Consider the following 27030-nt stretch of genomic DNA (forward strand, 5'->3'; position numbering starts at 1 on the left):
ATGATGTATATGGACAGTGACTTGGTCTCTCATATGATACCATTGAAAAAAACCACTGCTGTTGCAGTAGTATTAATTTTTGGTCGGTTTTCGAGAACCGCTATAGCAGTACTATTACATATGAATTCAAAACTGTCCCCTAGTATCACCAAACAAAAATACTGCTACAGCAGTACTTTTTCATGATTGATTGTCCGTCAATGTGTTAATAAGTAGGTAATAGTCAATAGTTAATGTCATGACCTGAAATATACAATTCAGTTACTCTCATGGTAGAAATTAACCTATTATCAATGTTGATAATCATAAAAAAGGTACAGTAGCATATTTTTAAAACATGAATATGACTATTTTATAACATGTTACAACTAGGAAAGTATTTGGTCAATTTGAAACTAACAAACTACTTTGTCAGTACATTCCATATTATTGTTACTCCCAACCTAAGCACTAAGCGGTAAGCACCACAATAACTTAAGAATTTATAGGAGGCTAACAAAAACAAAAAAATAATAATTAACATAATACATATTTTTTATTACTTTTTCATATTTATCTAATAAGTTGACAATAGTATTTTCAACACAGGTCACATACATTGATTAACAACAGTTTTCAAGTACACTTTTCATGACAGAGTTCATTTTCCAATAAAAAAAATGATACGTCAACAATGTTACTGTTTTGCGGAACTTAAATAATTTGCTATGAAACTTCGTTTCATTCAATGTGAACTTTGGCAAGACTATAGTAACAAAAATACACATAATTAGTATAATATGTAATAAATATTATAGTATAAAATGGCAAAAAATTTAAAGAAGTTTTATGAAAGTTATTAGTCAGGGCTAGGATTTATACGCAATTTATTTTGTTAGAATATGCTTAAATATCTGTAAAATATAATAACATTTGTAGTGAATTTACCAATAATTTCTAAACTATCAATATGTGAAAGAGAACCACCCATCTGCTAATTTTTTAATATATATATAAAGTTGGTTTATATGTAAATTAAATTAATTTGGTCTTGCTTATAAATACATCGAAACCATTTTCAATATATTTTACAGCACACCATGGAGCTGAAAAAAATCACGTATTTCCTCTCATAACATCTCCACTACCGGTTATTGGTACCGCTGTCTCCACTCCTCCTCCCATCACTTATCACCACCATTGCTTTAAAAAAAATTTCAATGTTTCACGTTTTTGTGAAATATTTCATATTTCAAACACTACATCTAATAATTGAAGACCTTTGGATTTATTTTTTGTATCACAATAGTATGAAATCTTGATGAAATAAAATTATTACCGTATCATTTTAGTACCTATTATTAAGGTTAAATCAAATTTGACTTATGAAAAATTGAGCTAATTGATTGATTATGTTTAATTAAGTTATTATATTTAATAATAGTTCAATATCTAACAGCTAATATAGTAAATTGTTAATCAAAATAATTACTGTTGCAATGCTGAAAATAAAATCTTCTTGAGCTCTTTGAGTTGATGATCTGTTCAAATTAGAATATGATATGAACTATGACTGTGATTGAATGGTCACAATTAAATGTTCATCCATATTCTATTCCACCTATTGTAATGTAAAACGTAAGATATTAGATGATATAATTCTTGTTTGATATTTTCCAACTATATTTAACTATGAAATATGTCATCATAAAGTGTATTAGGTATACAAAAAATATGGATACTTGGTTGAATTTTTAAGTTAACATATTCAAGATAACATTATATAGTATAATACGTATATAGGTACATTACCTTGATTATCCATAAGCAAAAAATCTGAAATTGCAAAAGAACTTCTTAAAGTTCCTGAAGAAACAGAACAGCCGAAGATTGATGCATCTCATGATGAGCCTGAACAAGAATCAGTAGCTTTGGAAAAGAAACAATCGAGTCAGTAGAAGAAATTATAAACAGTGATATTGGATTTTGTGTGGCAACTGAAGATATTGTAACCACCAAAATATGGTGATGGTTAAACTGATGATCGATGAGCAAGTGAAGTCTACAAATGGTGATGAATCAGTAAATCACTCACGGAAATAGAGACCAAAGAATCTATCAAAGTTCTCCATGATGACACCAACGACCAACCATGTTGAAAACTTGAAACCGATTTAAAAGCTGTAACTGCAAACTGCTACAACTGCAATCTGCACGAGTATCACCAATCACCATTTCACCACAACGAACGATGCATCCATGATTAACTAACTTTACTAACTTAGTTCTTTCATCGTGGATGCACCCATAGACCTATAAACTAGGTTACTTAGTTTATAGGTCTATGGACGCACAAATTGTTGAACAATTTGAAAGGGAACTAGATAAAGCTGACGAAAGACAGACAATGTTGTCGATAATAATAGTTAATAATAGTTCATCGGCTGATGCGACGGTGTTGAAAAGTAGGTATTTTCCACGAATTAAGATAATATATCTTAATTCGTGGTATTTACAACACTGTGTAAAAGTATTTGTATACTTTTACACAGTGTTGTAAGTATTCAAATACTTTTACAATTACTTTTATTTTAGAAGTATTTGAACAGTATTTTAAATATATTATATTTTTTATCGGACAGGTACTATTTTATTGAACACTTTTTTTTATTTCTTTGATTCTTAATTTGTATTTTTTTGTAATCCGTTTTTTTTCTTTTTTTTGTAGTCTATAATACTATCACCGATTATTTGAAAACCACGAAAAACGAACTAAGATAGAATACCTATGAGAATATCTATCTATACCTATCTATATTCCGTGTCTCGCTATGAAAACATTGAAAACATATATGTTCTGCCGGGTTTTAGACGGAAATCTGATCATAATAGATCTATTTTGTCATGAGCAGACGCCAGGCGCAAATAGGTTAGGTTAAAAATAATAATATAATATACATTAAAATTTAAAAGAAAAAATGTTTTGGGGCTTGAACCCTCCCTAGACATTTTTCCTATGCTGCAATGTGTTTAGCTCAGTGAACTTTTAAATTTCAACTCAATACTCGTATTAATGTATTATGCTTATTGGTAAAAGTAATAGAAAAGTAAAATAGGTATGTAAATTGTTGTCTACAAAAAACAATATAATATATTCATTTCAATTTCGGTATAAATCTAGTTTAGCGTCCACCCGAATTTTTCAATTTTTTTTTTCGGAAACCTATGTGGCTACCTATGTACCTACCTACTTATTACGTGTATTTCCATCTGGGTTTCGGTGCCACAGACAGTTATTACTTATTTTAGCCAAAACATACCAGTTTATTGTATTCCATCATACCGATCGTCATAGTTACGCGATAATAATTTTTAAGACTGATTTGAATTCGTTATTAGGTATGTCTACTTGAGATCGGTCCACTTTTTCTAATTTCACCACTCAAAAAATGTAAATTTCGTTTTAATATTTTGTCAAACGTTGATTATTCGGAATTTAAATCAAAAATCTTAAAATGTGAACCGACCGATTACAAGTTGACATTATAATTTATAACGAATTCAGATAAGTTTTCTGAAAAATGATCGCATTGTTAGGTCGAACGGTAGGATGGAACAAAATCATAGGCGCCAATAGGGGTGGCTGGAGGCTTAGCCCCCCTATAATTTCTATAGCCCCCCTCAAAACTAATCATTAAACCAGTACTTCTCAACCTTTTTTGTTATAGGGGCCCCCTAAGTTTAATGTAAAACTGTCAAGGCCCCCTCAATCAAAATCATTATTAATTTTTTCTTAATGGTATACTAAATTTACATGCATTACAATCTACATTTCACACAAATAAATTATTATCATGTAGATAAAATAAATGTTTGGTTATATTAAAATGTACATGTTATAATGTTATATAATAAGTAATAAATAAATAATCGAAAATATTTTAAATGAATGTTATATAATAAGTAATAACTAAATAATCGAAAATATTTTAAATGAAATGAACATTTCAAGGCCCCCCGGTTGAGAAGCACTGGATTACACCATTATAATTTAAAGCATCATACGATAATCAAGTACAGATCTGAACTACAGCCCCGCCAAATTTCAAACACTATTTTCGCCTATGAACAAAATGCATACAAATTTGAAATTAAATTAGCATAAATTGTTTGCCGTTCACGCGCGCAACGCCAAGGCTATGACTTGTACATGTGCGTGCTGGAACGCTTTGCTATTTCTTTTACCCACAGTCACACACAATTAATGATCACTTACTACACACACATTTACAAGACCCACATGCATGCAATTTGAAAAATGCCTTCGAACTCCTTAAAAACTGTTCGCCGCCGATCCGATTAATATACTTAATAAAACCAATCAATGTATTGTTTATTTTAGAGCATACTAAATGTGTGTATATTATTATTTTTTGAAAACTTATAATAACAATAACTATTTGGAGGGGAGGGTATAACAATATGTTGTTAGGTATGTTTCTCACTTTCTCAGCCCCCTCACCACAACCCAACTAGTTGCGCCTATGACGGAGACATATATAAATGTAAAATGTGGCCTGTGTTATACGTTTTCCCGACCTGACTTTATCTGCCAGGCCGTCCCTGGTGTTCCCATTCCATTGTCCTGGACCGGAGCTCGTGGCGCCTATTGTTGTCGTGGAAAGTTGTCGTTTTCATTAAAATGCGGACATATATCGCGAACCCAGCGATTGTAAATACTAAATATTAATTAGTGATGGTCATGACTTTTATAAAAAGCCTGCGTATAGCTTAAGGTCTATTCACACTACCTACGGCGGAACGGTGACGAGACGGACCCGGGTCGGAATTTCATCCGTTGGCGTCACCCGTGCCCATGCCTCACACTAACGGAACGGATTTTATAACCACTGTATTACGCTCTTTATTCTATAATTCAATTAAACATATATATTATATATATCCCAGGGCTTACACAGGGGGGGGATTAGGGGCAGGTGCCCCCTGGATTTTTTTCGGGGTCAATTATCATAATCATTGTGTAATATAAAATGTATAAATATGAATGTCATCAGAACTAAGAACGCTGCTTTTATAGATTTATGATTATCGTATGAAAATACGGAATGATGTGGAAAAATGCAGTTCTATACCTAATTTAAATAAATAGGTTTCATAGATTTCTCAGATTCAAGGAATTTTGGCTATCCGATATTGTTTTGACGAGATGCTTATTAATTATTATACAACCGTGTAGACGCATAGTTTTGTATTATTTGTAGCAATATACATAACATCTGCGGTTGTCTTGCAATAGCCACCAGGTACAATGAACATTTATATAATATTAATATAAACTATGTAAGCGTACAGCTTTTAGGATTTCGTAGCCCATAATAATCTCTAAAAAAATAACATTATCGTAGTCTCCCGTAAGGTAGGTCAACGAGTCCGTGACCTACCCCCATCAACACTTTAGATAAATTTAAATCATGAATTCAGATTCTATAATAGAGTGGTAGAGATAAAAGATGTTTTATTTCCCCCCTCCAAAACCCCATCCACGAGAAATATTTTTCCGGACTACTTATCTTATATAGTTATATATATTTGGTACCATCATCGCATGTTGTGAGATCAGATCAGGTTTGTTTTATCGCACGAGTTGCTACGCGTAGTCTTGCAATTGAAGAATTTTTTGTGCAAAATCACATACGCTTTGTGTGTAAAAATGGCTGACATAACGTATTCGAACGTGCACAACGAAATGTCATCTATTCAAAAAAATCATTTCAATAGCATTTATCAAACAAGATTCTTAAAAACTGACGATGTAGTGTTACCCGTCGACTACAAGAAGTTGGGGCAATGTATAGAAGATATGGATGTCAGAGACGATGACATTTGGGTCTGCAGTTTCATGAAAACAGGTTTCAATTAGTTTAACTATATTATATAAAACTAAATAACTTATTAATAAAGACCGCGGACATAATTATATGTCATAATTGCAATGGAAATATATCAAAATTGCAATATAAATATGTTAAAATTGCAATGAAAAATACATTAAAGTTACATAAAAGAATCATATAACATCGTATAAAATATATAACATTGTTAATTACTTGCTTAAATAACATGATAAAAATTAACATATTAAGGGGCCTGCTCGTGTGTCTTTAATAAGTGGCAATATTTAGACAATATGCTTTTTCATCGCCGCCACCCGTGACATTTGTGTTAGTAGTCTATGATGATTAGTGTCAGTGTGATTTTATGCGGGTAATAATATCTATATTCTAATCAAACTGCTATTCACGCACTCAATGCATGTGCGCATATGTATAATAAAAATAACAAAATATTGTGAAAATTGGTCATATTTAAAATAGTATTTTACGGTTTAGAAATAGAATTTTGAAAATCTAAGTCCAATGCGCCCTGTAAGTAGTGTTTCTCTTTTATAAAAAAAAATTATCGAAATCGGATCACTCTACGAGGCGTGAGAGTTTTTCCTATAAGGCATGTTTTTGAGCAAAAAAATAGGTCACGTGCAAGCCCCTTAAATAATTATAAAATTGTATAAGAAAAAATATTATAAAATAGTATTTAAAAATTAAAATATTTTATTTTTCTAAATAAATTAAAATGTATAATTACCTATATACATTTCTAAATTATTGTGTTCTTGAAAATTGTATCGTATGTTACTTAAAGTATGTTTATATAACGAAAAATACTCAAAAAGTACGTTCAACATCTATACTTGTCATCGATGTATATTTAAAATAATTAAAAAACGCTGGCCAAGTCTGGGATCGGCATGTAAACTTTCTTGATTTCTAATTTTTAGAAATTTATTAACTGATATCACACCCAAGTGGTATAACAATTTGAAACCAGAAAAATTTCGGTGTGAACAGCCCCACAAAAAATAATTTTCATTTTCATTTAAGAGATAGATCTCCGAAACCAGAGAGCGGATTTCGTTGTTCGGGGTCTTGTTAGATTCACATTGGTATTAAGAGAAGACGTGCAGTTAAGCATTTCAGAATTTTATCTTTAATAGTTAATTCACTACAGAACATAAAAAAAAATTAAAACTAATTTAATTGAGCGTTTTTGATGTTTTTAGCTTTACAGCTTTGTAGTGAACTAACGATTGGAGATAAAGTTCTGAAAATCTTCACTGCACTTCTCTTAGCCAATGTAAATCTAACAAGACCCGAAACAACGAAATCCGTTCTCCCGTTTCACAAATCTACCTCGCTAAATGAAAATCTAGCGAAAAATAACTCTTTTTTTTTATCCGTGGAAAATTAATAATTTTTTTAAAAAAAATTTAATTCTATAATTAGCATCTACTTGATGATCCCTTTTTAATGAGTTATCAACCAACTTTCTAGCTATCATAGTTTAGGAGAAAAGTTAAAAAATAGATATTTTAGGACAGTTCACGCCGACGTTTTTATGAATTCAAGTAGTTATACCACTTGAGTGTGATATCAAATCCCTCTCATTAATATTTTATATTATAACTAGCTAAATTACCCACCTACTTATCATTCCTGAGTTACATATTTATTATTTTCCTATTTAACACAAATTCTTGAAATTTTCAAAATTCAGACTTTTATCATTTTAATTACCATACTTACTTGATTAAAAATCAAGAAAGTAAAAATTGGCGTCATATCTAAATTTATTAATATTTTGATTTCTGATATAACCTTAGAGTAAGTTTTAATAATTTAATATCCTTCGTTTTTTATCTTTAACTATTTTCCCATTGGGAGTTGGGATCTGGAATACGTCAACCAATAAATTATAAATTTTAAGTTATTTATATTATATTTTTATAAGTCGCATCTCGCATCCATATCGCGTTATTGTATGTTTCGTGAAATGGAACCGCGGTTTTTCCACTTCACCTAATTACACAATATGGATTATGTATCGTAAAATGGATGCATAAACCGTCATCAATAGAACTTGTTCCGTCATTTCGATGACCATATGGCAAAAATTAAAAAACTTTAATTTTAGATTCTGAACGGAGCTCGGAAAACGGTCTCAACTATAGATCCATATATATTAGTAAACGTGAAACTGTACAATATGATCTAAATGTTAGCTATATAAAAAAAAGGTTATAGGCCAGAAATTTGTTGTTTATTTAGGTACAAACATATTTCAATTGTCTAAATATTAATCTTTACTGTAAGTCATAATATTAATATAAATAAATCATTATCAAATTTTCATTTGTCTGAAATCTGAATTGTAAATTTAAGAAATTAGTATGTATGTATTTTGTTTTTATTTCATTTATTGTAAATGTATTTTAGTTTATAGATAAATAGATTATAATAAAATAACTTATCTACCTTAAACACAAGCTTGATTATATAAAATATAGCTGATAGATAAACCAAAATGTTTTTAGAAAACTTGTATGTATTTAATATTTTTAATAAATGGTTATTTCTAAATTCTAAATAATAATAATAAAAAAAATAAGTATTAGGTACGTAAACCGACATCGACTTACATATATTTATTGATAATTATATTATTATTATATATATATATATATATAATTGTTTTAATTATTAAAGCCTAAAAATGAATAAAATAATTATAAATGCCTATAACATTCGCTAGTTGATGGTTGATAAAAAAATCAATAATAATAGAATAAAGAAATTATCAGATTCTTCAATTTTATTATTGTTATATTTCTTAATGTTTTTGTGACTTGACAAGCAATAATTACTGCGAGTGGGTTGAACGTTAAAAATTTAAACATTACATATTTTTTTCCCAGGAACTACATGGTGCCAGGAGATGGCGTGGTGTATTGCAAACGATTTGGACTTCGAAGGTGCCAAACTATCTCTGTTCGAAAGATTTCCTTTTTTAGAGTAATAAATTATTACATTATAATATACGTGATATATCACTATACTCTGTCCAGCGAGAGCGCGCAACTTTAGCATGCATCCAAACGACAGCACAATCTCTAAATATTCGCATCATGAGGTCGCTAGTCACACGCGGACTGAAACTTGTTTTAATATCCATCTATAGTTGAGCTCACTCGCTGGACAGAGTATATAAAGAGTGAAAGACGTAGGTATATTATTACATTTTTATACTTTATTTACTGACCTTGTGTCCTTGTGGATTTGATTATAGATTGAGTACACTTCGAGACTTTGAAAAAGCTATACTGGAAAATCCAGACATAAAAATACCAAAGTATATGTCTAATTCGGTAGAGTTTATAAATGGATTGAAATCTCCAAGGTTCATCAAAACTCATCTACCGTACAAACTTCTGCCAAAAAAACTTAGGGATCAATCTACCAAGGCTAAAGTACGACCCATTTGCGTAGTATATTTATCATAAATTACATTTTACATAACATTACTGTGGTCTGTGGGGATCGTTTTTTTTCGACAACTGTTGCATTCAAAATTATAGTAATACTGATATTATATAATATTACATACAGAGGTAGATTACTAACTTAAATACATTTTTTACCGTGTAGGAACTTACATGTCTCATTTTTTTCTTATGGAGGAATTTATACATCTCTTATGTGGAAATTAACATACCATAATTTTTCAACTGCTTCTCTTGTGTAGGAAACTAGGAACTTACGATTCCCTAGTAATAGATTTCTTATATTTACAGGGGTTGAACTGGGGGGGCCTGGGGGGTTTCCCTTACCTCTAATTGCGCTCATAAGGCGTATGCCCTGACACCTTTAACTAATTTTCCAAATCATACGCTGTATCAAGGTGTGGTATGAGGCTCAATCAAAATAACTTCTACTCTGTTAAAATTATTTACTTATATGAAAATTCATCATTTTATATTTTTCAGTATTTATAAGTATAATTTTTTAAGTTGAATAAAAAAAATATTGATAACAATTATATTGGCCTGATGGCTGATGAGCCAAGCAACTTTTTAATTATTATATATTTAACATTTTGTGCAATGGTACTATTGTACCCAAGTCATAAAGGAAATATAATTTTTGTGGGTAACTATTTGTACTTATTTCATTAAATTAAATATTCTAGACATTATGATTCTATGTGTATAGTATATGGATATTTGTGTCACCTCTATTAACAAAAGCAATTCATATTTCGATAATAAATTGTTTGATTCAATAAATTAATGAACTGTTGTACGGGAAAACATTACATGGAACGCTCAAAATAAAATATTAATAACTACGGTAACCCCTTGTCATTTGGTGCCAGTGTGCCACTTTAACTTCTGGGTATTTATATATGTATAAAAATATTATTTTAGATTATGATTAGAGTGACAAGTGCATTGGTCTTACAACGATATGTGTTTTTATTTGAATCCGATCGCACTTTTTGAATCAGTAAAATGTCTTCAATTTCAACTTACATTACCCATATTAAAATATTATAATATAATACCTTTCAGATTATATACACGGCCAGAAACGCAAAAGACACTTGCCTTTCATATTTCCACCATTTAACCTTGCTTGGTGCATATAAAGAACATTTTGAAGAATTCTGTAAACTGTTTGCCTCCGATTCCGGTAAGTACATTTGTAATAAAAAATAAAATAAAAGTCACATATATACATTTTAAGAACGACAATGAAGTTTGTTACAGTCCGTTTTTTGACCATATTCTTGGCTACTGGGACCGAAGGGATGATTCGCAAATACTATTCTTGAAATATGAAGATATGAAGCAGGTAGGTTATTATCATATTCTCATATTTATAATTTATATATATTATACAATATACATATTATATTCCTTTTTAATAGCATTTTAAATTTATTTCGATAGGACCTAGGTTCGGTAATTCGAAGAACTGCTCAATTTTTAGGCAAAGATATGCTTGACGATCAGATATTGGTTTTGGAAAACCACTTAAGTTTTGAAAGCATGAAGAAGAATAGAGCTGTCAATCATCAATCATTTAATGAGTTATTCTGCAGAATATTGAATTTATCAATCGGCGAAGGGAGTTCTATAAGAAGTGGTACTGTTGGAGAGGGTAAAACAAAAATGACACCAGAGTTTGTGAAAATTTTTGACGAATGGGAAGAAAAGTGTTTAGGAAAAAGCGGATTAAAGTTTTTATGACATTAATTTTGTAGTAATTTCTAGTTTGAATACGCATTATACGTATACCTACTTTTTAACTATTATTATTTATTATTATTTATTACTATTACAGTATTACGCAAAGGGGAGCAAAATATTCGTTTGAAATCGTTATTTTCTGTATAACTTGATAATCGTTATAAAATATGATAATCATTACTCGTATACTCAGGCCTGTCCTAAGGACGGAGCGAGCAGGGCACACACGCCTGGACTCACACTCACGCACTTGAAAAATCTTAAGTTTTCCTTAAATACAACGATTTATATATTTTTATTTTCTTATTGGGTTAAGGCTGTTAAAAGCGAATCATTTTTAAGGAGTCGTATTTAGGCAATAATCCATATCCACCGTGAGTTATGACTTATGCGTGACTGTGCAAGCCCGGATTAAGGGGGGGAGTCCAGAGGGGGGGCATGGCCCCCGGGTTTTGATAGTTAGAATTTATTTAGGAGCCTCAGATTTGTCCATTATTTTTTTCGTTATAGGCTATAACACTGCATAAACCACCTAAAAAAAAAGTCGATGATTATTTAGCGAGGAAAAGAGCTTGTAAATTATAATTCATAAATAAAATGTATTGTGTATAGAAATTTGTTAATATAAACATTCAGTGAAGATTTCATGTATCTACAGTTAAACAAAAAAAACTTAATTTGGCTTAATCAATGTCACAAATTAAAAAAGCCAAGGAAGCCGAGAAGTAGTGATGAGAACCCTAACCTTAACCTAACCTTGTTAATTGGTTCATGTAAATATACACAACACCGTGTTTGAGCTTGATCTGAGACCAGTGACGTGTTTACCATGATTTGGCAGTTGCCCGATAATTTTAAATAGGTGGGCCATGTGGGTAGGTGAGTACCGGTTGGGTGTTACACTGGATTCAGTGTGAAATTGAAGTACAAGACTAACTTCATATGAATATAATATTTAATAAAAATAATGACTTCAATAATAAGTATTATATTAAGTAGTCTAGGGGTGGTAGGTCATTCATAACATTAATCAACCGATAAGATATTTCACTTCACCACGCCACTGCCGTGCACTCAGATAATTATATTTATATTTCTTTTTTAATTTAATAAATACTGGCAAGTCCCACGGACTTTTTAATCAACTCTGTTTGACGTTGGTATTTTTGATAATTATAGTAAATTATTATCTCACCGCGGTAAACGTTCTGACATTGTGCACTATAATATTAATATCATAACGTAATGGCACCCCAGAGACAGTGGCGTCCGACGGGGGTGCAATTCATCAACTGCAGCGTATACGCGATAACAACGACTGCACTACGTAGTTATAGTAATAATAGTTGACTGGACACACACGAGCACATAACAGAGCTGATGGTGATAAAATGTCGTTATAATAGTTATTATACTACCTATTACGTGCTTAGACCCGAAGGGTTCAGGGGCGGTGCCGCGGTGGGGAGATAGCGTGCCGGTCGACATAATATTAAAGGAGCAGACCACGACCACGATCCGATGGAGTTGGCCGCGGCGAACGCAACCGTTTCGTCGTCGTCCGCGACGCCGGTGCTTCCGGTTTTCTGGGTTAACTTGTTCACGTACGTGTTTTACATATTCGGCATTTTCGGCAACCTGTTGTCGCTGTTAACGCTGCACCGGGCCCGGTCGGGCGCCAACAAGAGGCACGTGTTCATGTTGCATTGCCTGCTCACCAACGATTGCTTCCTGTTGGTCGGCCATCTAGCACTGACGTTCGTGCACAACACGTGGATGAATAACAACAACAACTTGTGGATGTGTCGGAGTTGCGTTCTGTTTCGGTTCTTCGTGTGGGGCACCGTGTGCGCGGCCATCGTGATGGCCGTCGACCGCTGGCTGGCGCTCACCAAACCGTTTTTTTACCTAAAGGTGAGTAGGTACCGGGTGCCCGTAGAATTTCTTTTTCTCCACGTGTATACCGCCGTATACCCAGCCTGGTTAGGCCAGGTCGGGTCGGTTATGGTTATACTTGGTGGGACCTTACCACTGCAACTCACCCCCACCCGCAGGCAAATCCACACGCGATACCCGAGTACGGCTATAGCGTACTACGCACCGGCTCGTGTGTATATTTATAAGTGACGTACTGATGTATGGATACGAGCTTAAAGGATTGTTTGTGGTCATATTTATCTGTGGTTAAATTTCAAAAAGCTTAGGTATTTCTGAAAAATGTCAAATTTCTGATTAATTTAATAATATCAACGAAATAATTTAAAAACGAAAGCTAGATACGTGCCATACGTGTACATTTTTGATATAGAACTTACAAAAGGGTCCCGAATTTAAATTATATCGTATTGACTTCCATACAATGTGTAGTTTGTAAATATGAATGACAATATATACTAAAATGTATTTTAATATTTCATTGAAATTCCCTATTAGTATATTTTTTTTGATATCGATGCATAATTAATATTGATAATGACCCTTGCTATTTGCTGGAGTGGCGTGAATGTGTTGTATGAACTGCAGCAGGGGAAAAACACATATTATAACATTTTCGTTTCAGTACCAATTTGCTAAATTACGTTTCTACTTTCTACCACTGACAATAATAGTTTCAAGTTTAAAGAATAGTTCAAAGTACTATAATATTGTTATGTATAGTGAGAATACTTTTAAGGCCGTATTCAATGTCGATGCTTAAGAATAAGTATTGCTTAAGCTATACTTATGAGTTATGACTCAAATGAGATTCATAAACGAGACGTTGGCTCAAGAAAAGAAAAAGTATTAAGTACTTAAATTAAGATTGGTCAAAACCTATTTTAAGCATAACTTTTAGAATAACATTTTCATTTTTTGAAATAGTGATTATTAATTAGTTTAGTATAGGTGAATCTATCAATATTTTATTTAAGACGCCTGCACGTGACTTGCTTTTTTTGCTCAAAAACATGCCTTACAGGAAAAACTCTCACGCTTCGTAGACTAATCTGTTATGAACTGAAGAAGGGACTGGGAGGTTTATTCTTTAATTATCTTTCAGATTGTGACAAATTAGATAACAGTGAACATTTGATACCTTTTATGTAGGCATAGCCTAAACTCTAGTTTGGATTGGCTTTTTTGCATTCATATCGCAGTTCTGAGATTAGCATATATCCTGCAGAGACAGGATTAGATTTATCAATTATTTACATAATATCGATCCCAAGTATAATCTCAAAACGAAGTCGTATATAGTTGTTATGGGAAACTGAAATTAACATTTTTTTAAATTGGTTTAATCAAAGTATGATATATATATGTATATGTATAATATATATATATATTATGATATATTATTAATATATATTTAGGGCTTCTTAAATAACTTTAATAATTGAAGGGATTACCGATGTAAACGACCAATAATTGTATACACTTTGTACACATTATACTAAGTACCTACCTACATGCGCGAATAACAAATGTACGTGCCAATTTATTTTTTGAAATTATACTACCTATTTTATTTTCATTGTATAACAAACTCATCTCAATTAATATTGATTATTAAATCCTTAATATGTGATTTCAGCACATGAGCTTTCGTCTAATGAAACGAACGATAGTCATACTTTGGTTTGAAGTACTGTGTTTGGTGTGCGCACCATTCTTTGGATTCGGTCTCTACTGGGATGAGACCCAGTGTAAGGATTTTCAAGACGCCGAGAAGCCTCTGGACGTGCTATACTTTTACTTATACTTTGGTCACGGTAAGTAAAGATAGCATAATGTCCGGTTATTAGTTTATTACGTCGGGTAATTTTTTAAAAATATAATAGAACAACATTAATGGTTTAGAATAATTGCTTAAAAGGAAATTGATTCACTCTCTCGTTTGTATATTATAATATAGGTAACAGAAATACTCTTTTTAAAACGAATTCCATGTCCATGTATCATACGCAAACTTACAGCATAATAATTTATCGTGCTAAAACGTTATTTCAGAAGAATGATTAGTGTTGTAACTTATTAAATTTTGCTTTGAACACACTATACTATATAGTATATATATTATAAATTACTAGGATGTAGATAAAATATAAATGTTCCGTTTTTGTTTTTACGATAGGTGTTATTCTTACCATCGCAATGGTTTACACGAACTTAGCCGTTATGAAAGCTCTGTGCGTGAAGGACAGTAATATTCAGAACAACCACAACGAGTTGATTAGACATATCAACCGCCAAGGAACGTCGATGACTCGCAACTGGCTCACCGAAGAAGAAAGATCGTTTGGGTGGTTCGTGTTGTTGGTGTGCGTCGGGTTTGTCACATTATGGGTCCCGCAAATGGTAAATGCGATAATTTTTTATTATATGTCACTATATACATTTAAACTTCTACATTGACCATAATAATATTATTACCGATAGATTACATATTAAAAATATAATAATATCAATGATGAAATATTGATAAAAATGTAAGTAACCATATATTATAAATTTATAATATATGTATTATATATTAAGTATTTATATTCAATGAATGATAATCGAGCGTAAAAAACTTATATCTGATTTGTTGACCAGTGAGTAGACCATCATATTATACACTGACCCTTGCACATAATATGCAATCATACCTGTTGGATTTCAATAAAATATTTTATAGATTGTATTTTTATCGTACTCGATACATGCTAGAGTCCTACTTATTATTAAACAAGTGGTGGTTCTTTTGTAAATATTTGCATATAAAATACAAAAAATACAATATAAGTATTAAGAGTTCTCGATATCCCCCGTTTACGCGTCTGCGCAAAAAAATAGACGTATAAGCGAGAAACTACAATTTCAATTAATTTTCATGTTTTTGGTTGTTGTTGTAATTGTGAATCTGATAAACATATATTATATAGGTACTATAAAGGTAAATAATGACTGTGAATTTAAAACGAATACTAGTGTGTTAGTGTCATATTTAATAAAACTAAACATTTTTTTAGATTCTGAGCGAAGCGATGAATGTATTGATTTTACAATGATGTGTGTTTTTTTTTTATTTTTGTGTCTGTCATCACCTTTTAGGACAGTAAAAGTGCTTGGATTTTCTTCAATAGTAACTTTTCTGATAGGAAAGTGAATCTAGTTGGTACTTTGGGGGGTCAAAAGTAAAAATTTCACAAGCGACGTGAAAAACAAAAGAAAAATTAAGGAAAAAACGGGAATTTTTACGCAAAATCTGTTTTCGAGAAAATCGATTTTGGTTTTTGGTGTAACTCTAAAACAAATGACCGTAGGGACATGAAATTTTGACTCTTTTTGAGCTGTTTACGGAGATTGTCAGTTTTCAATTTTTTTAGTTTTTTTTTCACTAAATACCAATACAATTTTATCTGTTGAGTAAAAAAGCTTGAAAATTTAATAAAAGGCTTCTGGGTTATTGTTTCAAAGGCAGATGAAAAAAATTAAAAATCCTTAGTCACAGTTTTTATTTATAAGCATTTAAAGTTCAAATTTTGACAAAATACGGAAAAATCACAAAAATTAGCAAATTATTTTGAGTTGAGAATTCATAAAAATTTTTCTTTTTAAATCTAAGATATGCAAATGTAATATAAGATTACTCATAAGTTTGTCTACCTTTATCAAAAAAAAAAATGTCTACAAGAAACTTAAATTAAATTTTTATGAGCGTCTGAAATTTATATTTTTACAACATTTGATATTCACTCGATTTCTCATGTAACAATTTTATTATTTTATTATTATTAAAAAATGAATGACTGTAGATACTTGAAAATTTCACTGAATGTTTATATTAGCATTTTCTATATACCATAAAATTTATAAAATATTTTGACTCTTTTTGAGCTGTTTACGGACATTGTCAGTTTTCAATTTTTTTAGTTTTTTTTTTCTATAAATATCAATAAAATTTTATTTGTTGGGTAAAAAAGCGTGAAAATTTAATATAAGGCTCCTGATATATCGTTCTAATAGCAGTTGAAAAATATTAAAAATACATAGGCACAATTTTTTTTTATAAGCATTTAAAGTTCAAATTTTGACAACATTTATCAAATTTATAATTTATTAATTATTTTGTGGTTAAAAATGTATAAAATGTTTAACTTTTATGGCTAAAGATTGAAAATTTTAAACAAGGCTCCACGTAAATAGGTTATATATAAATTACTTTATTCACAATAATATCATCAAATATACTTGGTAAAATCATAGGCTGACTGACCGTTTTCGCTCAGAATCGTTTTTCTTATACAATGATATTATATCATTGAATTCAAATTTAACACCATCCATTACAGTGACCCACTTGTAACCTACTGTTCAGCAGAGCGACATCCACTTATCCACCTTTTTTAAATATAATTTTATCCAAAACTGTGATTTTTAATGTTCAATATTACTGCTTACAACTTTGGAAAAATAACCATCAATAAAATGCCACAACATAATATTATACCCTGCCTATTCAAATAGGTACAAAAATAATAAAATAACATAATATAAAATATGTATGATTATTGATGAGTGATGACTGATGACTATGAATATACCTAAAAATAAGTCCCTATGAATATGTTAAATATTAAACTTAAGTTTTATTTCTACAATAACTATTATACTATATTTGTTTGACAAAGTTGTACGTAAAAGGTAATTGGGCATGTAATTTGGCAAACAAATATTTTAATTACACACAATATTAATAATACGAATTCAATAGTAAAATTATGCAATGCTATTATCGTCTATAGATTGCATACTTCATGCGCTAAGTTTTTTCAAAATTCCACCTATCTGTTGTAAGCACGTCCTTTATTATATTATTTTAATTATTTATATTTTATACGTTCGTGTGCTTCCCGGCAGTTCGCAACACTGTTGACCAGGTTTATCGAGGATAAGTCGGTGATTAAGCAGATCAAAATGGCTGCGGGAGTGCTTCTGGCCATTCACTTCGTGCTCAACCCGTACTTGAACGTGCTCCACCACTGGAAGTTGGTAAAGTCCACCTGTTCGCGGCCGAAGAACATCAACGCCAGCGGTGGTAGCGCGAGTGGAAGTCGCAGTGTTTCCTTGAGAATGACCTACAAAGTATCTACGCCACAGCTGCTCTGATGACAATGGATGCAGTCCAGTGGAGGATCTAGAATTTTTTTTTTGATGGGGGCCCATTATCTTTTTCCAAGTTTTACGACACAAATATTTAAAAATGGCCCAATTTATTAACCTAGATGCTAGGCCAATGGGGGGGGGGGAGGGGGCACCTCTGGCCCTCCTTAAATCTGCCACTGCTGCAGTCTGCTGTTGCACGCGTGTGTTTGGGCATTACCAATTACCGTGTATATACAATCATAAGATATTATTTAAGTACCTCCTATAAAGTACTTATAATTAATTTGCATGTTAAGTTAAGGTAAGTCCCACGTCGCTGGTATATCTGAGTATCTGACCAACACCGGTCAGCGGCCACTGAAGACATTACACGCCAGTCGTCTGGGCCTGGGTGGTATCATATTATTGTGTACGATTGTTAGCTCATAACTGCAGGCTGCAGCCGTGCAGGATTGTTGGGAAGCTTGACACAATTCAAAGTATATATCACCAATGTCGGTAGTCGGTTATGTCTGCCGTCTGTGCATGACAAATTTACCAGAAATCGTACTCATAAATCACGGAAACTATATTATGTTCATATCAATTTCTTTAATAATTTTTTTTCAAAACTATAAAATTTGTTACTTTAAAATGTATTTTTTTAGTATTATAAGTTATTGCCTATATGGTTAAAAAAAACGTTTGAATTAATGTGTAAAAATGTTTTAAATTGTACAGAAACCTAAGAATTAAATTATCAAATAATTATTGTATTGTAAATTGTTATTATTGTTAGCGTTATTACTGAACATTTGAATTATTTCTCTAAATTTGTAACAACTGTAAAAAATTACTATCTTTAAAAAATTTAATATTTATTCTGTAAATAAATAAATAAGTTAAAAAAGTTGGACATCATCGCTCTGTTGTACAGTAGTTGTAGAGTATGTAATTATTATTTGTATGCTAAATTCATCGCCTTGATCCCTTCCGTAAATACGCTACTGCCCTGTTCACAGATGATAAAGGACCCGGACCGAAAGGTGGTTACGTAAAATTAGTTGCAAAAAAATGCATTTTCAAAAATTATATTATACAATCATTTTTTTTTTATTTGTGGGGCATATTAATGCTGTTTAATTAAAAGATAATTATTATATTATTTGATAGTACTAATATTTTTTGAAATTTATTCCATGGTTTGCAGTTCGTGATTAGGAGGGGTCAGCTCTATCAAGAACTATCAGAACTACCAGCCACCGGTTGACAATAACACTCCACCACCAAGCCGTAATAACTCGCATGGTTACATTAACGACCGCAACTTCCTCTATATCTACAAAAACTTGAGCCGATCATTATTTTAAAATGTAATCGTCAGATCTGGATACTTTTTTTGCACATCAATTTATTAGACTTATGGTATTGCCCAGATTAAGTTATAAGAATTAACACTTTTTGGGAAACTTGAATTTATTTATATTAAGAGGACGTCGCACCCGCAAGTGTTCTCTCCGTCTTACACACGTATACTATATATCAATTTTTCGTTCGCTAGTTTCAAAAGGATGCTGTCAGTTTTAATATTAGAGTGACTTGACCTATTATCTAACTTTTAAGTAACTACATTATCTGTGTTCTGTCGTTGGTTTTTTACGATATTTTAGTGTTTAAGTGAATTATGAGTGTTTTAAAATATCGATGTTTTACATACTCATAACTCACTAAAAAATTAAAATATCGTAAAAAACCAACGAGAGAACATAGATAATGTTGTTACATAAAAGTTTGATAATAGGTCAATCACTCTAATATCAAAACTGACAGCACCCTATTGAAACTAGCAAACGAAAATTTGTTATGTCGTACGTGTGTAAGACGGAGACAACACATACGGATGCGACGTCCTCTTAGCTTAACAACACAAACTTTTATTACGAATTATTCATACTACATATACACACTACCTATGTGTCGTACTACATAAAAAATAGGGAATGGAAATAATAAATAATTTATGACTGTACTAATTTAATTCAATTTTCAAATTGATTAATATTTGAATATACCTTGCATTTTTAAATCAAATTTAAATACTAGGTATTCATATTTGAAAATCTAGCGCAATGTATTAAATCGCAATTGAAAAATGTTTCAAATTTCAAATATTTTTACCTTAAATGAAACGTTGAAGCGTAGGCATGACTGCTCCCGGTAACTGTGCGAACAGTAATCGCAGGAATACAGAAAACAACATTTCAGCGTAAGGGTTTGCAACGACATAATCAATATAAATCATAATTTAAAAGCATAGTTGTCTACTCAGTTTAGACAACAGAGTAGGCAACCGTATTTAAAAGTTAAAAACTTATAATGAATGATTAAAAATATTTGTAATCAACATTTCAAGGTTTTGATGAGGGAGAGGAGGGGGTGAGTTGAATTACCCAAACTCCACTGTACGTTACTCCTGATGCCGTGCCTGGGAATAACTAATTTGTAGTATTAAGCATTTTGATTAATATACAAAGTCTATACGATTTAAATTTTAAATGTATGCTTATAAACTATATTTTTGGTCGACTAATATTATGTAATCACTGTGGCTATTATAGTCTGCAAAAGGTATTTGAAAATCGTGATAAAATTGTTTAAAACCAAATGCTTAAATAGCGAAAAAGATGTTTTAAAAAAAATATAAAATGAATAATTTTATTATTTTATTTATTGACCCGCGGCAACTTAGGTCATTTGGTGGTTTTTTAACTGTGGGGAGGGTACTGTAGGTTTAAACACGTGTGTTTGTTAGTTTGGTAGAATTTTCTAGTGGGCACCTGTAGGTATCTGCCGTGCCCGGGTGGGGAATGGCGGCCTCTCTCTCCAGGCACCGTGACTGCCCAAAGAGAAGTGCCACCCGTGGCTGGGTTTCGAACCGGCGACGGTGCGCCTCGCAACCGACGTCTTAGTCCGCTCGGTCACTCCGTCCCCCATAATATGAATAATATTACTCTAAAATATGATCAAATGATACAGTTATTGTATATTTATATTTCAAAATTTCAAAATTTCAAATTATACTTATTACGAAATGTTGATTTTTTTTTTATCTCATTAGGTTATATGTTTTTTGTTCTTGATGATTATATATTATGTTTATATTTAAATGTTTATTATTTGAATAGTTTGTAGTGTTTGTACATAAATTATTATTTATTAATATTTATACGATACTTTTCATATTTTATACCATACTGATTTGTACATGTACATGTTTATATTTATTTGCATTTTTAATTTGTGTAGTTCGTATAGAAAACCGGTCGGCGTAAATATTTTTATGGATATGGTACGAATAAATAAATAACTTAAGTTTTAGATGTTTTTCTGAATGAATAAATTTTATTCGATTTGAACAAAGAACAAAATAATCCAATATTTACGCATTATAGCTGGTTCCAAATGACTCGTGAACTTGGCGAGCATCAATGATTCAGTTTGAAATTGTAAATTATAGTTTGGTTGTTAGACATTTAATTAATATATACATAATTAATTTATCGACGCTATATTATATAATTTTATTGTGCGAAGTAAAAATATGTCATAAGGCGATGCCCATTTCATATAATCGAATTGTATTGACATTATAAAATATAAATTGACAGTATATAATATGCAACCATCATTATTTCATTATTTATAATACAGGTACCTACCTACCTATATAATTCATCTATACAGGGTAGGTACCTATATTTTTGGGAGTAGTATATGGAGAAAAAACCTAATATAGTTGTTTGTTAATTTTTCATAAGTAAACAAAGCTATATAGATTGGTACCTAGGCATATTATCATACTAATTGGGTTCAGTTTTAATGGTATTATAATGTTGGTACACGGTGTAATATTGTAATTCCTAATTCCTATAGACAATAATATCATAATATGAAGAATTCATTTATGGCTAACGTTATAGTGGGTAACTTCTTATAATATATCTCCAGTGTTCTATAAAATAATAAATGGAAAAGACAAGTTGTAGGAGCTAAAATTAACAAAGTACTCACCAAAAAAAAATTTAAAACATACAAAATAAATATAATATATGAGAACATTACAAATAAATATGCTTTTTTAATAGACAAAAAGTATATTGATTTTATACAATTGAATTTCATGATAAAATTAATATATGCATAATATATATTATAGGTACTTATAATTGATTTGACTAAAATGTATTTTGTACATTGTATTTTATTTTATTTAATCAAAATATAATTTTTTTCCTTATCTTATTTTCCCGAACCTTGACTTTTGATATATATGAGATATACTATATTACAAATTTGATACGCCATTTTATATGAACTACCATGGAGTACAGAGATTTAGTAACCGTGGTGATTGAACAGGATTTTTTCATATACCTACCTACCGTGTTATAATACTGAGCAGTTCAGTAAAGTGCATCACTTGAAAATAAAAGCAAGTACGTCATTATATGACACATTGACACACACACACCATCAGGCCACCAAAGAAAAATCGAAGTGTTGAAGAGGTTGACAATTCTAAACAGATTGGCATTTTAAAGATACTTGAGTTTATTTAATAATTACATTTTATTATAATATGGTATAATAAAATATTAAAATCTATAACTTATAAATAGGTTGTTACGAAATTGTTTTTTTGTAGGTTTTATTCTCAAACACTTTTCGGTAAAAAGAGTGTTAACAGATCAGTATAGGTAGTGTAGGTACCTGCACCCTTCAAAGGTGTGTACAGCGGAGTTGAACAGGCGTCAAATGTCCACCTCAAATGTCCAAATGTCTTTCAACCACCCCCCGCCACCCATAAAAAGGAAAAAAAATTGTAAAACGTTCCAATGTCTTCATTTTTTATGAACTGTTTGCGTAGAAGCGGCAATCGCATGCCATTATTAAAATAAAAAAACAGAGAGCTACCTTGTGCTGCATAATAGGTGTGAACTCAATGATTTTGTACATACGAAAAATGTATTCTGACTCTGAGCGAAGGAGCCGGATAATTTGAACTTCAAACGCCAACGAGTAACGGTACGCCTAACATCATCAAAAGTCAAAATGAAATACAAATTTTCGATATTTTTAAATTTTTTAAATTGTAAGCATTAATATCGGGAACAAACTAAACAAATTCATAATTCGCATGTATTGATAAGTTATAAGTTATAAGCAGCTTAAAATTTAATTGTGTGTATAGAAAACGATGGTAAAAGTGTGTATGGTAGTGTAATAAGTGTACAAGTTTCAATATTCTATGTTCACGTTTTTCATTACAATTAAATATTAATTAACTAAAATCGTTTAAATTTGTATATAATTTATAATAACGAATTATTTTTCTTTGAAATGTCCAATTTTTAAAAAAGCATAATTTTACGCTGAATGATTCTTAATTTCAATGAAAACAACTTTAAAGGATATTTTTAATACATTTCAAACCCTTCAACCTTTGTGTTGGTGTTTAAATTGAAAATTGTATGAAAACTGTTGTGATTTTGAATAAGCCTTTTAGAATTTAGTAAAAAAAAATTGTTTTAACATCGTGTTTTTTTAGCGATGTGTGGAAAATGACTTTAATTTTTATCGTATTTAGGTATTTAATTTTCTATCCATCTCCCCGGCTCGCGACTGTGAGAGACAACTGACAAGCTGTACAATAAATATTTGTTATACCCAGTGGTGAAAATAGGAGGGGCTTAGAAGCTTAACACCCTCCCCCTAAATTACTAAAAGTTCCCTCAAAAAATGATAAGATATTTTATATTTTAAAATTTAAAAAGAAAAAAAAAGCCCCCTTAAAAAATGTTCTTATTCAAACCACAGGTTATAACGCATAATTCTAAGTTTTTCAGTGTATTGTATTATGGCTACGCATGAACGGAGGCGATAATGCGTTATAAAGCGATACATCGCGCTTTCGAGTATAAGTATTTTGTTGTAAAACTAAAAACCGATAAGGTAAAATTACACGATAGTTTTCCCCCACAGATTACGCCTATGCTTGCCGATCCCTAAATTAGAAGCTTAAGCGTGATATTAAAAATGTGACGTTGCGATCGTCCGGTAAGTACTATAATATAATCTATATTATATAGGTATAATCATATTATATAGGCATAATATCATAGTTACATACTTATATGTAACTCCGTTACTTTTGTAAATTTTTTTTTCTGTATAATCGACAGCGGAGGGGGCTTTGTGTGAACAATACTATACGTTGTTGCCGCGACTCCACCTGTTGGACCAGGCAGCAAGCAAAGTATGCTCTGCTTTCCGTATCTCTGCCATTGAATCGGTCCACACTTGTAATTTGTAACTAATTACACATTTTGCTGTAAATTTATAGAAAGTTACAATAGTTAAGATGAAAGGTAAGGACGTAAGGTACACTGTGCTTTTTGTCCATTTTGGTTTTCACAATTAATTTGTCCAGGGGATATTCAGTGGTTTTACGATTATGGTTGTCACATCTTTTTTTTTCTAATATAACGACCATTATTTTACCTAGCCCGACGCCGGTCAATATAATTTACTTATTATACATCCACCAATGTAACTTTCAACTTTAAATGTAACTTGGTTACATGACTGTTACTTGTATCTAGTCACACAACATATAAAATATGTAAAAGTATCTAGTTCTAGTAACAAGTAACTTGAAACTTTGGGACGGTGTAGTTACAAAGTTGTAGAGTAGGTAACTTGTAATCATCGCGACCGTATCCGTATAGTTACAATATAAATTGAGTAACTCACCCAACCCTGGGTGTTATAATATTAATATTTTATCTTTTACCATGATACAACACGACGTGGCGGTTTCGCGAAGTACGCGGACCTGTACGTATAATATATTATAAAAACACGATGCGCGAGGCAGCCTTATCGCCGCGATTATCGAGGTCCAGCCGTTGGGCGGTCGTCGGAGATAAGAGGCGTTTATAACAGTGCACGTCGTGTATTATATATATATTATAATTTATAGGTACTTTAATAATAATATTAATTATAATCCGAACGCAATTATTATTACACAGTACGAAAACCGCGTAATGTATTACTATTATATCGATGACTATATTATAATATTAAAATATACGATGATAGTGATGGTCAGTCATAATTCGGTTAGCATCAATGTCGGTTGTGGGTAGTGTATCTATTCCTGAATTTCGAGATGCTTTTTCCTTTCGTTCTGCGCGCGTAAACTGCAGTAAATCTACCGTTATAATAATAATATAATAACGATATTTGATATCGATCGAATGTTTATATAATAATATGTATATTATGAATAGTTTATTATTAGCATTATTGTCATTATGTGTGTTACTATTATCATCGTCAACCGCCGGAAAGTTTTTAAGTATACAGTAAAAACCTCACAGTGTACACCGCAAACTTCGTCATAAAAATATACAACTTCCAATGTAACGGAAAAAGTGTCGAACCGAGCGTCTTAAAATCGTATCGTGATAATTGCGCGAACAATCGCTGGAGTTTTGAGTACTATATATATATAATACCACAGTTGTTAATTGTTGCCGACGGGGGTTGAAACCGAACGACGACAACCGTTTAAAAAGTTTGTCAAACACACACACACACACACACGCATACAACCCGTTTAAGGAGGGTTTACGGGAAAAGCGTCGAACCATTGGCGTTTTCGATGAAATTCGCGAAAAAACTTTTCCGTCTCGATTTATTAGAGCGCCATTACAAGTATTATATAATTCATAGCAATAACTGAAATAATATATGAAAATTTAAAAAAAAATTAATCAATAATGTACTTGCCGCGAAATCGACTCCGGGAGACGATATAACGATAATATTCACGCGCGAGACCGCAGTGGCGACAGTGGCATCCTAGGGGGGGGGGGGGGGTTAGCGCCCTCGCTTATTAATATAAATATCGTGTACGATAACAACGACCAAGGACAATACAACAATGTAATATAATATAATATTATTATATATATAATAATAATAATAATAATAATAATAATAACAATAATAATAGTCAAAATACGCAATACACGAGCATAACAATAATATAATAATTAGAGGGGGTCGCTAAATATTGTTATTATTATTATTATTATTATATATGTCGACCGGTGCTTAGCCGGGAAGGGGGCGGGGGCGGCGGGGAGATAGCGCGCCGGTCGCCACGCGCGCAGAACGCGACCGCGGCGCAGAACACGACCGCGATCCGATGGAGCTGGCCGTGACGAACGCGACGGCGTCGCCGTTGTCACCCGCGTCGACGGCGTTCCCGGGCCGTTTGCCGAGTACCGGATTGCAGATTGGCGTCACCAGCCTGTACGCTTTTGGCATATTCGGCAACCTGCTGGCGCTGTTCATATTGCACCGGACCAGGTCAAGCAGCAACCAGAAGCACGGGTTCATGTTGCGGTGCCTGGCCACCAACGATTGCATCGCCCTCACCGGCATGCTGGTCCAGATGTTCGTGAGTGTCTGCTGGCCGGGCACCAGGAACAACGTGTGGTCGTGCCGGATCCGCGTCCTGTGGCGGTTCTTCGGGCTGGGCTCCGGGTGCGTGGCCATCGTGATGGCCGTCGAACGCTGGCTGGCGCTCACCAAACCGTTTTTTTACCAAAAGGTGCGTACCTACCTACATATAATATAGTGATATTGGATACACCTGTTGCTGCAGCTGCCGCACGCGTGTATACCGTACACCCGGTTATAGG

General features: G+C 32.0%; 3 protein-coding genes and 1 long non-coding RNA gene across 5 annotated transcripts in view; 3 read left to right on the plus strand and 1 right to left on the minus strand.

Annotated features, from left to right (window-relative positions):
* Positions 1 to 516: 516 nt before the first annotated feature.
* LOC132952342 (uncharacterized) lies at positions 517 to 2401 on the minus strand. The gene is made up of 3 exons (XR_009665463.1): positions 1792 to 2401; positions 1472 to 1600; positions 517 to 745 (listed from the first exon to the last, which is right to left on the minus strand). It is a non-coding gene; the product is annotated as an uncharacterized LOC132952342 (long non-coding RNA).
* Positions 2402 to 5606: 3205 nt separating this feature from the next.
* Positions 5607 to 11203, plus strand: LOC132952653 (luciferin sulfotransferase-like). Its single transcript, XM_061025004.1, has 6 exons — positions 5607 to 5909; positions 8810 to 8906; positions 9181 to 9361; positions 10463 to 10583; positions 10651 to 10745; positions 10844 to 11203. Exons 1-6 carry the CDS (start codon positions 5711 to 5713, stop codon positions 11141 to 11143), a joined length of 993 nt encoding a protein of 330 aa, XP_060880987.1. The 5' UTR covers positions 5607 to 5710; the 3' UTR covers positions 11144 to 11203.
* On the plus strand, positions 11195 to 19029 carry LOC132952652 (prostaglandin D2 receptor-like). Its single transcript, XM_061025003.1, has 4 exons — positions 11195 to 13057; positions 14718 to 14895; positions 15258 to 15481; positions 18029 to 19029. The coding sequence occupies exons 1-4, from the start codon at positions 12665 to 12667 to the stop codon at positions 18275 to 18277; spliced, it is 1044 nt and encodes a 347-aa protein (XP_060880986.1). The 5' UTR covers positions 11195 to 12664; the 3' UTR covers positions 18278 to 19029.
* Positions 19030 to 26404: 7375 nt separating this feature from the next.
* The window catches only part of LOC132952070 (prostaglandin D2 receptor-like), a 34040-nt gene continuing 33414 nt past the window's right edge, over positions 26405 to 27030 (plus strand). The window contains exon 1 of one of the 2 annotated variants that reach the window (XM_061024201.1): positions 26405 to 26939. In XM_061024201.1, the coding sequence (XP_060880184.1) occupies positions 26532 to 26939 (408 nt within the window). In that variant the 5' untranslated portion in view covers positions 26405 to 26531. The remainder of the gene's footprint in view (positions 26940 to 27030) is intronic. The other variant, XM_061024202.1, reaches the window with a different exon arrangement.

Source organism: Metopolophium dirhodum, chromosome 9 (assembly GCF_019925205.1).
Source record: "Metopolophium dirhodum isolate CAU chromosome 9, ASM1992520v1, whole genome shotgun sequence".
Lineage (NCBI taxonomy): Eukaryota > Metazoa > Arthropoda > Insecta > Hemiptera > Aphididae > Metopolophium > Metopolophium dirhodum.